The sequence below is a fragment of the Stegodyphus dumicola genome, chromosome 3 (assembly GCF_044657685.1).
Source record: "Stegodyphus dumicola isolate Sdum_Otavi_A_Nest chromosome 3, ASM4465768v1".
Taxonomy (NCBI): Eukaryota; Metazoa; Arthropoda; class Arachnida; order Araneae; family Eresidae; genus Stegodyphus; species Stegodyphus dumicola.
The window spans coordinates 172,966,645-172,981,259 of NC_140770.1; the positions used below are offsets into that span (position 1 = coordinate 172,966,645).

The window sequence follows — 14,615 nt, forward strand, 5'->3', positions numbered from 1 at the left end:
AATGATTTTTATTGCTTTTATTAAGTTTTAGACAGTTGGGATAGATGTTACTATATTCAATAAGATTATTAGTGTTTAACTGTTTAACTTCCAAAACTACAAGGAATGATTCTTTTCTCATGAAAATAAAAAAAATGCTGTTGCTTATGAAAAAAGCGAGTGTTGCATTCGCGCAACGTCAGCGGAATAAGAGTATTTGCATATATAAACAGTCTGGCTATGGCACTCTTTACAACGAAGTCTTGTTGTCAACAGACTTTACAATAAAATCTCTACCATCTGCATGCAATGGTTTTTGAATGCTGAATTTACTAGGTCTTCTTGTTGCTGATCTATTTCTGGCTAATCCTACACTCTCAGTAGGAGTTTTCAAAAGAAATCATGCAACCTTGTGTTTGAAATCTAAAAGAGACTTTATTTCCAGTAGTAAAATGTGGTGATATTTAGTAAGTTTAAATATGGTCTCATATCATATAATTTATCAGTATTATCAATTTGACTATTGTCAAATGCGAATTCTGCTTCATATTCCTGTACGTGATATCGATTCTCGTACAACAGGAACAGAAATGTCCTTATCAGAAGACCAATACATTTTTTCTTGAGGTAAAGAATGATAATCTCGTAAGCAATAATAAACGGTGACCTTGACTAAAAATGGATAACTCATAAAGACGGTGATTCTTTCATTAAATATTTTCAGCAAAAATACCCAATTGAAAATTTTGCTTAAAGTGGGAGATTAATTATTATAAACAAAATAATTTTTGAAGGCAAATATTTTTTTACAGAAATAATCTTCATAATATTCCCTACACAAAATCATCTGCTGGTATAAGATATCTTAGGTAGTTATATTTATATATGCGTTTATTTTGACCATTGCTTCAACGCAACACCAGCAGCTAATGGGTTAAAGTGATAATGTCATCATTATATCTGAAAGTGTGTTCAGAATTAATGAATCATTAACAGAAATGTTTTTAAGAAATTTAAATTCTTTAGAAAGCAATTATCGGTTATATAGATGAGTTGAATAAGAACTTCCCACTGGAATCCCATTTGTAAGTTTAAAAAAAAAAAATAAATAAATAAATGCAATGGTTTATGTAGTTAATAAAAAATTGTTCTTTCCATTTTTTGCAAATCCAGAATAATAAGCATTTCAGGGGAAAAAATTTGGAAGCTCCAGAGGACTTACATTTTTTGGAGTAGGAGAGATTTTTCAAAGTCATAGCAATTGATATGGTACTCTGGTATATCTAAAAAAGTAATATCAAATACAGTTTTTAATCAAATTAACAGAATTAAAGTTTGTGCTGATATAGAACAACAACAAGTAGAAATAGTTTTCCTTATCTAAAATTTTTAAAAGAAAAATTCCAATTAACTTTATTAACAGTCTTTTAAAAAAGCTGGAGAAGTCTGCATCGTATAAAATTCTTTAAAAGTATGAATTTTTTATCTGATGAAAGCTCAAGTAGAGAAGGATAAAGAAGGAAGTTTTATAGTTCATTTTTTTCTGTTTTGAACAATTTTATTTACAATTTTTCTTGACTTGACTTTTATTAACTAAGGGCCTAATATATTCTTGGTCATCATGATAAGCCCATGATATGAAGACTTTTTTAAAAAAATTTAATTTCTTCCAAGTATTTAAGTCATCTAGATTTCTTTGTTATCGCCAGTGATGCCAAACCTAGGCATCCTTCTTGATTCTAATGCTTTCCCTGCTGTCTTTGTTTCAAAGTTTGTAGTTTGTTCAAAATGTTCTGTTTACTTCTGGAAAGTCCTGTGTTTGTACACTTTTATTTCAATTTTAATCTTGCTTTTTGTGAAAAAGTGTGCTTAATTGTTTTCAACATTGGGATTTTTTTTTAATATGAAATATTTGTATATGTCTCTGACTCTGAAAACAATGAGTAAGTTTTGCATTTTTTCAATTCTGATTTCAGTTAAAATTGTTTAAGTAATTTCAACTGCTTTGTTGGACTTCGAATTTTTACTTATGCTGCATCGAGCAAGATTTTCGGGTGAACTGTTATAATTAAATGCTTTAGAATGGTTCATCAGCTAATTTTGGATTCAGAAACGGGGGTTTTCAAGTGGAACGGGGATTGTAATTGACTAATGTATCCTGTTCTTATCTCAAATCTGTTATATCAGATTTGAATAAAATTCCTCCTCTTCTCTATTTTGCTAGTTTTTGTAATTTTTACTGTTTAGTATTTCACATTTCTTTAATTCTTATTTTACATATTTATATGGTATTTTGAAATTTATTGGCATTGAATCTCGCTTCGTCTTTGTGAAATCGGTTCTAAATTTCTTGCATTTTGTCTATATATCCATGTAAGAAAAATAAAAAGGGGGGAGAAAAGATAAATTGTAATTTAAATTAGCAGCATAAATTAATTTCCCCTTTATATTCTAAAACTAGTAATCTCCCTTTGCACTGCGTCATTTCAAGACTAAACCATGTAATATGACTCTTATATAACTCTGCTGTAAATAGACAGTGATAATTTTACATCAGTATTAATTATCTAATCAAAATACATTGAAAACCAAAACTAACTCTTTGAATTACATTTTCAGCTTGAACATAAGGCAACTGGTTGTTACTCTTTTGCCTGGCTTGAGTGCTGTCTGCTACTTCCTTCTTACCGTAAAGCTATCAAAAATGTAAACTTTTTGAAATAGGCAGAAATAATGTACCATGTTTTTTGTGTTCACAATATGTTTATTAAAATAAAATTAAGACTTTATCTGCATCAGCTGCTACTTTCATATTCATTGTGCAGCGGCATTTTTAACATTTTATGCCATCAAAATTCTTACTCTTCATTATGGATGCAACATTTCTATGTTCTACACCATCATGATTGCAAAGTACTTTTCTTTATTACATATGTATAATATTCAGAAACTAAATCTCTATTTCGCTGTTAATAAAAAATCCACTTAGACTAAAAAAATTTTGGCTGATCTTTAGAATATGGTAACTGGTAGTTTGGCGACATTTTGGAGGCGATAAAGGTTACTACCTGGGACTTTGGTAATAATTTCAGCAGTACTCAGTTCCGATTACGCATTATTTTGTGTGAGGAAAGTGAGAGATCATGGGCTATGTCATGTGATATTAATGGATGAATTACAGTTCTTTAATTGGAAAAGGGGGGAATTTGGAAAAATATCTGTGGCTGTATATTATTTTGTATTAAGCTTCATTGTGTGTTGTGTGAAGTAGGGTTGAATAATTTTGGGATTGTATGGCGCTGTCTAAAGTGAATTCTAGATGTGATAAAAAGAATTTTGCTTTTTATTTAGCGAAGGAAGTGTGGAGGAAAAATTCGCAGAAAAAATCGTTCAATAATTTTATTGAATCCATAATAAAAGTGTATCCACCATGTAAGCAAGATTCTGAAGAAGATTAGGTAGGTTAGTATTTTTAATTATTTGAGGATATTATTTTTATGCATTGTTGTTCTAAATGTAAGGTGGAAGTAAAGTAATTTGGTATGATTGGGAAAATTGTTATTAGCAACAATTTAAAGTAATTAGGATTGTAAGCTGATTTTTATTAATTTAATGTATGTGCTTATTTATATTTTTAAGTAGTGTTTTTGAATTTAATTAGATTTTAGTTAAATGATAGTTATTTTGTGAATTTTATGTTTGTAGGAATTTGGTATACGTTTTAGTTGAAGTAAACGTGCATGGAAATAATTTAAATATTTGACACTAAGTATTTGTAATGTTTGCGGTATGAATTCGTTGGTGACGTTTATAATATAATAGATAATTTAGAGGTAAAAGTTTTTGGATATTTTATTTATTTTATATGTGGAAATGTTCATATTTGGAAAGGGTATATCCTTTTTCGTTATTAGGTAATTTCATATATGTTCTTTTTAACGGGTGAAGTAAACGTGCATGGAAATAATTTAAATATTTGACACTAAGTATTTGTAATGTTTGCGGTATGAATTCGTTGGTGACGTTTATAATATAATAGATGATTTAGAGGTAAAAGCTTTTGGATATTTTATTTATTTTATATGTGGAAATGTTCATATTTGGAAAGGGTATATACTTTTTCGCGATCAGGTAATTTCATATATGTTCTTTTTACCGGGTTTAAAGATTCAGAAAATTGTCATGTATTTTCGTGAAATTTTTCTAATTTATGAGAAAAAAGCAGTGTACATGGATATAGTGAAGAGTGTGCGCAATGCCATTTTTGTGTAATTCTGGGATGTTTTTTTAAGTAAAAATAAGGTGACGTGTACATGGTTTATGTGTATGTGTTATTTTGAAAAACGCGTAAGGAGTATGGTATTGTGCATTTTTTCCCAATTTTGCAGTGAATATTTGTCATGATTAAGCAGTTTTGTTAGATAAAATTTCTAGCATGAGTGTAATTCGGCTAGTAGATTGTTGGAAGAAGTGTTCAGTTGATAAAAAGAAAAGAAACATGTCTTTACTTCGTGAAGACAAAATGGCGGCGGGGAAAAAAAAAAAAAATAGAGGGTTGCTGTAGGAGAGTTGGTCGCCAAAAAATCGCCAGGTTACCATAATCTAAAAATCAACCAAAATTTTTTATTTATATCTGATAGGTACAACTGTCTTCTATTTTTCAACATAGCACCATGTACATTGAAGTACTTGTCATAGCATTTTATTAATTTAACCATTCCTTTCTGCACAAAATTCGGCTGCCTTTGACTTCAACCATCTCGTCACAGCAGTTTGAAGCTCCTCATCGTCAGCGAAGTGCTGTGTCCCAAGCCACTTCTTCATTGTAGGGAACAGCTCATAATCAGAAGGAATTAACTCTAGGCTGAAGGGGAGATGTTGTAACATGTCCAATTTGAATTGGTGTGAAAAATCTTGTGTTCAAGAGAACAATCCCAGATGTCGGCAGGTCATGACGTTTGTTCTGGATGGCTCTTTTCAGTTTTCTCAAAGTGAAACTGTACACTTCAGAATTAATTACCATACCACGTTCCAGAAATCTGACAAGCAAGATTCCTTTAGCTTCCCAAAACAAGGTGGCTGTAACCTTCATCACTGACAATGTTCAGTGGGCTTTCCTCAGCCAGGTTTTAGAAACAGTATGACTTCCATGCCATTGCCTGTTATTTTGTCTCAAGATTCACATACGCTACCCAAGTCTCTGTTCACATTGGAGCAAACGCACACTTTGCCTTGTTAAATGAATCGCAGGACTAATCTTTATTTCATAAACTTAAAATAAAAAACTAGGCTGTAACAGTAGCCTTTACATTAAAAACAATAAAAGAGAAAACAAAGCCAGCGAATTCTCTTGCATTCACCATTTCTGCATATATAACACATTGTCCAGCTTGCCAATACTACCTCATCGGCCAATCAGCGGCAACCACGTTAGTTTATTGCCGATTCACCTCTGAATTAATTTTCAAAGTGCGCCAATACGTAAATTGACATATATCCTAGGAAATTTTGAATAAAAAAACTCTAATTTTTTTTACAGATATGCTTAGAAATACATCTACTTTAAGATGATACTACTTTTAAGATGATAAAAATTTTATAGGTTATAATTCAAAACTTTGAAAAAATTATAAAAATTATTTTAAAATACAAATTTTAAAAATAAATCTTTAAAAAATTATATTTGGATTAAGCCTAAATTTCGAATTCTGGAAGAAGGAATCAAGTAAATTTAATAAATAAAAAAAGGGTAATAAATGTATATCAAATTCAATTAACACTGAGGAGCCAAAATTTTGAGAGCTAATTTTTTAAAAACTACTTGCATGATTTTTACAAAACTTGGTAATTTGGCATAATTTTAGTCGTAAAATCGAAATATGTGAAAACGTTGGCATGTTATTTCTGAAAAAGCCCGATTTTGTGCGAGAATACCTATATTGGGCAGTGCTATATATAAATCTAATATATATCCTAAGTCGAGCTTTCAAGACGTGAAAAACGCAATTTGAATTTCGTCAATCGGCCCAGTAGAACAGAAGATATAGAACTCCCCCCCCCACATCTACATGATTTAGAGAAACTTTAAATACTTTAATGCCTGGAAATTCTGTAGAATATGAGTCTTTAAATTTTGGGTTTGATAATTTTAGCATTTTATTCTGATATGGCATTATTTATGTTCTAGTTTAATCACAACTCTCTAGAAACGTGTTGTGTTTTGTCAAATATAACTGAATGGGAACTGACAAGAAATTAGCAAAACATGTAATACGTAATGTCATGAGCATTCCGATAATCATCGGAAAAATAAGTTGGTTCTGTTTTGTATACAGTTTCCCTTGTACTTTTTGGTAAAGTCTAGCTTTCTGTATCTCGTGGTTTTTAAGCAATGTCTTAAAAACTATGGAGAATTCATGCTAATGTAGTCTATGCTAGTACATGAATGTTTTACTGATTTTCATTTGTAGCAAATAGATATTTTATGAAAAGTCGGTGATAATAATAAATAATATATGTGTTCTTAAAAAAAATAGTCTGTCTTCTTTGTCATATTTAGGCAATCCTACATAAAACTATACCTTGTTTTAAAAAAAAAATGGCAAATGTTTTAGAACCTGATTCAAGTTAAGTTTTTAAAATGAATGTCTTTGTATCATTATTCCTAGATGACTATGAAGATATTCTTCCTAAGTGTGAAAGGATTCAGAAAGCTGATATAGATATTTTATTTTCGATACATCCTTTTTACAGTGAACCGGACACTGATAGATCACCATCTCCTCCTCCAGCAATAGATTTCAAAGGTATTTTAAGCTATGTTTAAAATTTTTTTTAATTTTAGTATTTTGCGTAAAATACCATTAAGAAAGTAAATGTTCAGTTGTATATTAAAACGCACTACCTGCGAAAATTTAAAAGTTTTCAGGTAAAATTATTTGTTTTGTTGATATTAAATGCAAAAAATTGAATCAATCTAATCATTACAACATGTATGTTTTGTAGTTTTTGAAGGCAGCCATATTTTTATAATATTAGAGATATTATATGGAACTAAAATTTTAAACCAGATATTCAGGTAGCAGAAGTTAAATATTTGGGTAGCATCACAAGCTGTAATTGCTTACTCGGGCTTAAGATGTGAGGCAGATGTCTTGTATTTGTATTTCCATGTCTTGTATTTGTGTAAATATGATTTCCCCCCCTGTATGCATGCTGTGTCTGTGTATCAACTGACATCACATTCTACCCAATCTTTCATGGTATCGCATTTTCTATGCTGGACAATGTATTTTTCAGACGTGGCCAAACTGTGGCATGCATATACTACTTGATTATCCTTTGCCGTCTGAAACGCGACTCGTTTTGATTAAAATGATTTAATTTTTCAATATAAATTGAATTTGAAATAGAAATTATGTAGTGCCTTGTTTCTTTGTTAATCACTAATTTAATTTCTAATATTATGTATATAAAAATTTGATAGATTTCAAACTGTCCACTGCTGCTGGCTTATCGTTAGAGCAATAAATACATAAAATTATGAATAATTCCATTTCTGGTAGTAATTATTATTTCAGTTATGTTACTTTTTGAACAAGTAATGGTCATCGGAATACGCTAATACAAGGTTAATTTAAAATTCATTGCTAATTTTTTTATTTATTCTCCTTAATTTTTTTCTCTCCAGTTAATTTTACTTCAGGCAGTATCTATTTACATTCCTGCGTGATCCCATTGTTCACAACAGTTGTGATCCACATGGAAGATTTGTTGTTCGTTGTAGAGTACTACTTTTATTCAGTCCTTGAATGGCATGAGTTATTGCTGAGGAAACCTGTTTCACCTCTCAATTCATATAGAGCTCTTTTAATCTAGGGAAGAATTTTAGGAGGATTTTATTTTTAGTGGTGTAAACATTCAGCTTTATACTTGGTTAGGATACTTATCTCAATTTTCTGCAGAACTTCAAAATTAATTTCCTATCCCTGATCAAGTCGGGCATCTTTATGCAATTGTTTCACAACCATTTGCAATAATATGCTTAATGAATACATTTTCCACATGAAACTCTATCTTTCATAATCGTAGACAGAGATCATAATTTATTTCACCAATGGTTGTGTATGCTGAAATATTTGGAGTTGTGGGAAGAATCACTGGTTTGACAACGATTTAAATTTTAGTCAATATGCTCATATCTTTCACCTTAATCATCAAATTTTCAAATCAATAACATTGCATCAAGCAATGAGGGACACAAACATATCTCTTCTTCAAAGTTTCTGCCAAAATCGGCATATCGATATTGGTGAAATCTCTTCAGCTAGTGATATCTTCTCGTATTTTTCAATTTCTTCTTTGGTCGCCTTCTTTCTTTCTACCTCGTAATAGGTTAAGGGCATTTTGCTGCACGAGGTTAGTCACCGATGGATATTGCACTAGGTTAGAAGTATTTTGCTGCCTGGCATATATAAAATTTTTCAAATCTTAGTACTGATGTTCTGCAACTGCACATGTTACCATTATTCAGGCAATATCGTAAAATTTTGCTCCCATAAACATTTGTTTTAATCCAAGTCTGATCTTTTATTTTCTAAAGTATCCTCTGCCTACAAACCTCACTTCAAGCTCCATTTGAGATTTATTTTCTGTACATAGCTTAGGTAACAAAAACGGAAAGTTTTAAGAGTTCATGTTATACCTGCATTTGCGAAATAAATTCATTATAGTAGTGAGATTTGTGTTTTCTTTCTACAACATTAGTTTTGATTTGCCATGTCTGAAAAACAGCTCAAAATTAAACAGCTAGGTTAAAGAGTTCGACAGATTGGGGGGTGGAATATGTGCTCGACGAAGCATTTATATAGCTCGACATGAACTACTAAATTTATTAGCAATAGGTTATGTATGCCCGGAATTATCGTAACATTTCCTTTGGAAAAAAATAGGTCAAGGTCCCATTGCATTTTATAAAATTTTGAATAAAATGTATTCAGATTTGGTTATATTTTCTTTGCTTATTATCTATAGTTAAGTTTTAATGAGTTATCATTTTAGAAATAATTTTGTTCCGATATTTTCTTTGAGAAGTATTGCTTTGAAAAACTTTCTTTTCCCCTTTTCAAGAGAACTGATCATTTTCTTTTAGATTTATTTACAGATTTGCTTCCATCTCCTGTAATGGAAAGTTCTTTATACAGTGACATGATCATAAAGATTCCTGAGCTTGATAATCCATTTTTAAATTTAGATGTTGAATAAGATTTGTCAAAATTTCTGTAATACAATTTTTAGATGTATGCAAATGAAATTAGTATCAAAAAATTCTATTATAAATTGGGACATGACTGTTAACTCTGCCACTTGTAAAAATTTACTAGTATTGCTGCCATTTGGAATGTATTTGTATTGAAATTTTAAAACTGCAATTAGTTTTATAAAGTAATACTCAAAATTTTAAAATATATTTGATTTCATGCATTTTATTTTGGATTATATGTTTGTCTAAAATTTGTAAATTAAGTTGAAAAGGAAGTATTTGTAGTTGTAAACTGTAAATATTGATAGCATTGTATGATTTAAATAAAGTGTAATTTTAATAAAAATGCCCTTTTTTCCCCTTTTTTGAATTAAATTTTATGCTCAAAGCTATTGTTGCATGCCACAAGGTTAAGATGTGATTAAATAATTGGGCTAGGTAGATAATTCTATTTAAACTGGTGATAAGTTTTTGCATATTTATAATAAATTTCTCCATAACTTAGAAATAATGTTATAAATCATAAAATCTCTCACCATGCAAATTCCAAACAGTAAACTCTATAGCAGAGGTTCTCAACTGAGGGGGGGGGGGGAATTCAGTCAGCATTTTTCTGTGTTATATGTTTAATTTTAATTTATGAATATAAAAAAACTTTTTTAAGATTTAGTATTCAATATTGTCTATACTTGTTGTTTAATTCATAAAACATGTTAATAATTTAAATCTAAATAAATGTATATATGTATTCTTCAAGTTTTGGAAAGGAGGGGAGAATGAACTTCTAAGCAATGGTGAAACAGTCTAAGAACACTGCTGTATAAACTATAATAAATTAAGTCTTGATTCTCAATGAAATACTAAAAAAAGCAGTTTTAAGGTTTTATGGATGTTATGAGGCATAGAAGGCATTATAGGACTTTCTATAAAAACTGATGCTGCGACTTCAAAAACACATTTACTGGAAACTCAAATATTGCTCCTTTGAAGACAAAATTTCTGTTTAAGGCTCAATATGCAGTCTTCAGCAATGTTTTTCAACTGTGTTAACAACTTCAGTGTCATTTAACTTGGAATTGAAATCTGTACTCAGCAATACAAAACTTGAGTGCACATAAACACATAAGTGACAAATAAAAAAAAATTTTTAATTGCACAATAAACTCGAAAATATAAAAAATGAACAGTAAACCAAATCATAAATAAATGCATAAATTTATGAGTATATTTATTGTGGAATTGTTAATGTTCTTTGTAAAATTTGCTCTTAAAATGGGAAAGCAGCTGTTTTTTCTCTTAAAAAAATCACTGAATTTATTTGATATCTAGCTTTTTAATGGTATTCAGACTGATGTGAAATTCTTGCATCTATTATCAGCCACACATGTTTGAATTACAAAAATAATAAATGTTGGAATCTATGTCTGTAAATGTCTTGAGTTGTTTAAGATAACTAAATTTGGAAGAAGTTGTTAATGAAAATTTTCTTAAATTATTGTGAATGTAACAAGCCATCATCATTCGTTTTCCCTGCATCCAGATTTGTTAATTTTAGAACAGTTAACTATGTTGTCTTGCTATTCTATTTACAGAGTTTGTTCACACATTTTTGTAACGATTTTGCTAAGATTTATATTTAAACAAACCTTAGAATTTAATTTTGTAATATGTTCAGTCTGATAGCCCTTTAGTTGAACTATCATAATGCATCTTGATTTGCAAAGTAAAAGTTTTTTCTTAAAACATCGAGGTTGATTTTATTCCACTCCTTCACAATCTTCCAGAGTCCATCCAAATGTTTTGGGGATACCACTTATAAAGAGCTTGTTTTAAAAGTCCATATGTATAGTAATCCACAGGAGACTCATCAGGGGGCTGGGATGCATTTAAAGGGTATATTCAACTCTGGTTTCATTTCTCATTTTTTTAAAATGTAGAGCAATGGATTTAGAGGTATGGCTTGGAGCCTTATCCTGATGAAACTTAACATAGTGAGAATTGTTTGGATAAAGAGATGGAATTTCTTCTTTAAAAGTAGATGTTAACACTTATTTCTGATAGTAATCCAAATTAATTTTGACATTTTTTCTACTTTCCTTATTTTAAGTTTTCCGTTATAAGAGAATCGAGTAATAACCATAAAACCTTTAGAAAAACTTCCCTTGTTTTCTCTGAACCAACATATTAAATCTTTTCCTTCTCTTTTTCAGTAGTAAATCAATCTTTTGCTATTGCAAAGTGTCTCCCAGCTTCATCAGTTGTAACTATATATTTCTATTTTTCACCTGCCAAATATTTTTTATGCAGCAATGTGCACATAGTCTTACACTAAGAAACATGTTTTTGGCTTTAGATGATGAACATCATGTTTTTATTTTAATTAGCTTTAAATCGGATTTTATAATTTTGTTCACAATTTAAAGATTTTGCAATAGCTCTTTGGAGGGCTGGTTTTTCCTTTAAAACATGAGATGCTGCTTTAAGAAGAGCTATATGTACCTTTGTTGGGTATGCATTTTTTGTCTTTTTCCCCAGTCTGATATAAACTTTGACATTTCTTTCCTTTCGTATTAATTATATCGCTTATTGTAGGTGTAGAAATATTAAAACCATGCATTTTAAGTCTTTTTTAATAATTGAATAAGAATATTTCTTTTCAGACAGTGTAAAAATACAGCCTTCGATCCATGGTTTATTTTTCAGCAACATTTTAAAGAAAACCTTCTTAATGCTGCAGACAGTAATTAAATCTTATTCCAATTTGAAGCCAGCCGTGTTTGCCTTTTAAAATTAAATTAATAAAAATTTAAATCATTACACAAAATGTGTGAACTTCCTCTTTATGTAGTATTCAGAATCAAGTTTCGCTGAAGTACGATTCAGACACTAAATCAACCTGACCCATATTTTGGTAAACTCATTTCTGTTGTGCTGACTGCTAAATAACATTGACTGAGAGTAGTAAGAAAGTGCTTACAACAGTAGGAAGCATAACTGCTTTTGTATGTTCAAAATGCACATATTGTGAAATGGTACAGTTAAATATAAATTGGTTTGTAGGATAGATAGTTGCAGTTGAAAGGGAGCAAGAAATTTCATTTGTTTTTCTACCTTCACACAGCAAACCCACAAAAAAAAAAAAAAAAAAAAAAAATAGTAGATCGTACTCAAAATGGACTTATTACTTCATGGCTGCAGATATTGCGTGTAATCATAGGAAAAAGTGATTGTTGTCGTTTAAATAAGATGCTGAGCATTGATTCATAAAACATAACGTTCATATAGCCCCATAACAGGACTGTCTATTAGTAATGGACTCATCAAGTAATAAGTCTCGCAATGGGAGAATAGGATGCCTTTGACTGTTGTAAAGATTGTGCAAAAATAATCCAAAAAAATTTTTTTATTATTCTTTATTAGAAGCAAAAAGTCTTGGCGACTTTTGCATCACGCCTGCTGGAGGGCACACGATTTCAATCAATCTCTTAAGGCCAGTTTATACTAGAGGATCTTGGAGCCCAATAAATGTGCACAAACTTACGACTCCTCTAAAAGGGGAGAAAAAGGCCCATCACCCTTTTCGAAATAAAAATGAATTTTTACGCATTAACAGAATGCAATAAACAGCCTCAGGCAGTGGTGTTTTAACTGTGGGATCACAAGGTGGATAATAATCCTAAAAATCCTTGGGGGGGTATATGACTGACTGGGGCCGCAATTCCATAAAATTTGAGTGCAACAAGCCTTGGTGATAGTGTTATTCACAATTTTAAGAGTGGAATATTTCTTCAATACATGAAACTAATTCCATTAAAATGCGGTCAAATTTGCACGTTTCTTGGGCATCTTTGACCTTTAGTGTAAACGGGCTTTACATGTCAGGAATTACAGGATTGAACATGAAGAATTTTGATCAATAAGAAGAACTGAATTTCGACTATACAATGCAAGTCTCTTCCACTAGTAGAGTGGTATGTGCACCAGAGTGCTCAGGTGACAAGACCTCACCCCTAATAGAAAATAACTTTCGTAAATACATACAGATCAATAAATTAAATAAAATTTTTAACTACAAATAAGAGTAACTTTTTTCCTTCAATAAAAATGATGAAGTAGCATTTTAAAAGAAAACTTGTAAACGCAAGTCAAATTTGATTCCATCAGTCATGTCAATAAGTATGAAAGTTGTCACGCTAGTGACTTGATGCCGTAAAACTAAGAATACGACACGAGCCAAGGCTATATTTGGCTGCTTTTAAGAAGAGTAGATACAAAAGAAACACTAGCATAAGCGAAGAAAAGATGCAGGAGGTACAAAATGCAACATTAACACTTAAAAACAAAGTGCAAAATAAATGATAATTGCAATACTTGAATGTTGAGAATTGCCGTAGGCCGCTTCCTAAGCAAGGGTCTTTAAAGTCACACTTTCTACCTTAGATCCAATCTCGTAGTTGTTTTGTGATAGGTGTTCGACTGTGTTACTACATCAGAAATGAACAAGATTTAGAATTGATCAAGATGATTATTGGGAAAATCCATACATTCAACTTTTGAAAAGAAAACAATCCTTTTTGATAGTTTAGTTCTGCCTACCAGGAATTTCAAGAGGAACCATGCTATAAACTTTGGTTTTAGAAATTGTATGTTGCTAATCCACCTCTCAGTCCTATGCAAAGTCTCAGTTTTGAGAGTTTGGATCGATGGACATATACGAAGGTTTGCTTTCCAGGAAATTTCACTATGCTATTACATAGTAACGCTCGTCTGAGTAATACGTATCTTAATGTTTCTGCAACTACGTAGTCAGCAAGAACTCGTACTAAGTAATCAGCTGGAATTGTAGTACTGATGTTGGATTCAAATGTTAAGGTATATCAAGGAAAGTTTAAATTTCTGAACAGAATTCAAAATCCTTTAATCTTGTCAGCCGTTTAGAGCAAGTAGTGAATGTAAAAAAAAAAAAAAAAAAAAAAAAAAAAAAAAAACTCTTTTGTTTAAATAAAATTGATACCTTCCATATTCGTTCTTGAAAAGAAAGCTGGAAGACATTTTTTTTACTGAACTAAAAGAATGAGTTTTTTTCAATAACAGACAAGTATCGGTTCAAGAATCGGGAGAGGGCACATACAGTTATGTAGCTATTGTAACAGGGTTGCCACGCTACCTGGAAAACCGGGAAAAGTCGGGGAATTCGAAAATTGACCAAAAAATTCAGGGAAAAGTCAGGAAATTTAAGTATTTTTGTCAAAATCTGGAAAAATCAGGGAAGTTCATACAATGATCCCGCCAAAAAAAGCGATTTTTGCGCCGACGTCGGAAGAGAACTTTTTTGGCGAATTGCCTATCACGTGAGTGTCTGCTGGCATAGAGC

The 14,615-nt window shown here is 30.9% G+C and overlaps 1 protein-coding gene across 2 annotated transcripts in view; it reads left to right on the plus strand.

Moving 5' to 3' along the window:
- LOC118186102 (uncharacterized) overlaps positions 1-9,587 on the plus strand; it is a 40,827-nt gene extending 31,240 nt beyond the window's left edge. For both annotated transcript variants that reach the window (XM_035356124.2, XM_035356125.2), the window contains exons 5-6: positions 6,648-6,785; positions 9,131-9,587. In XM_035356124.2, coding sequence (XP_035212015.1) covers positions 6,648-6,785; positions 9,131-9,243 — 251 coding nt within the window. In that variant the 3' untranslated portion in view covers positions 9,244-9,587. The remainder of the gene's footprint in view (positions 1-6,647; positions 6,786-9,130) is intronic.
- The last annotated feature ends 5,028 nt before the right edge of the window (positions 9,588-14,615 follow it).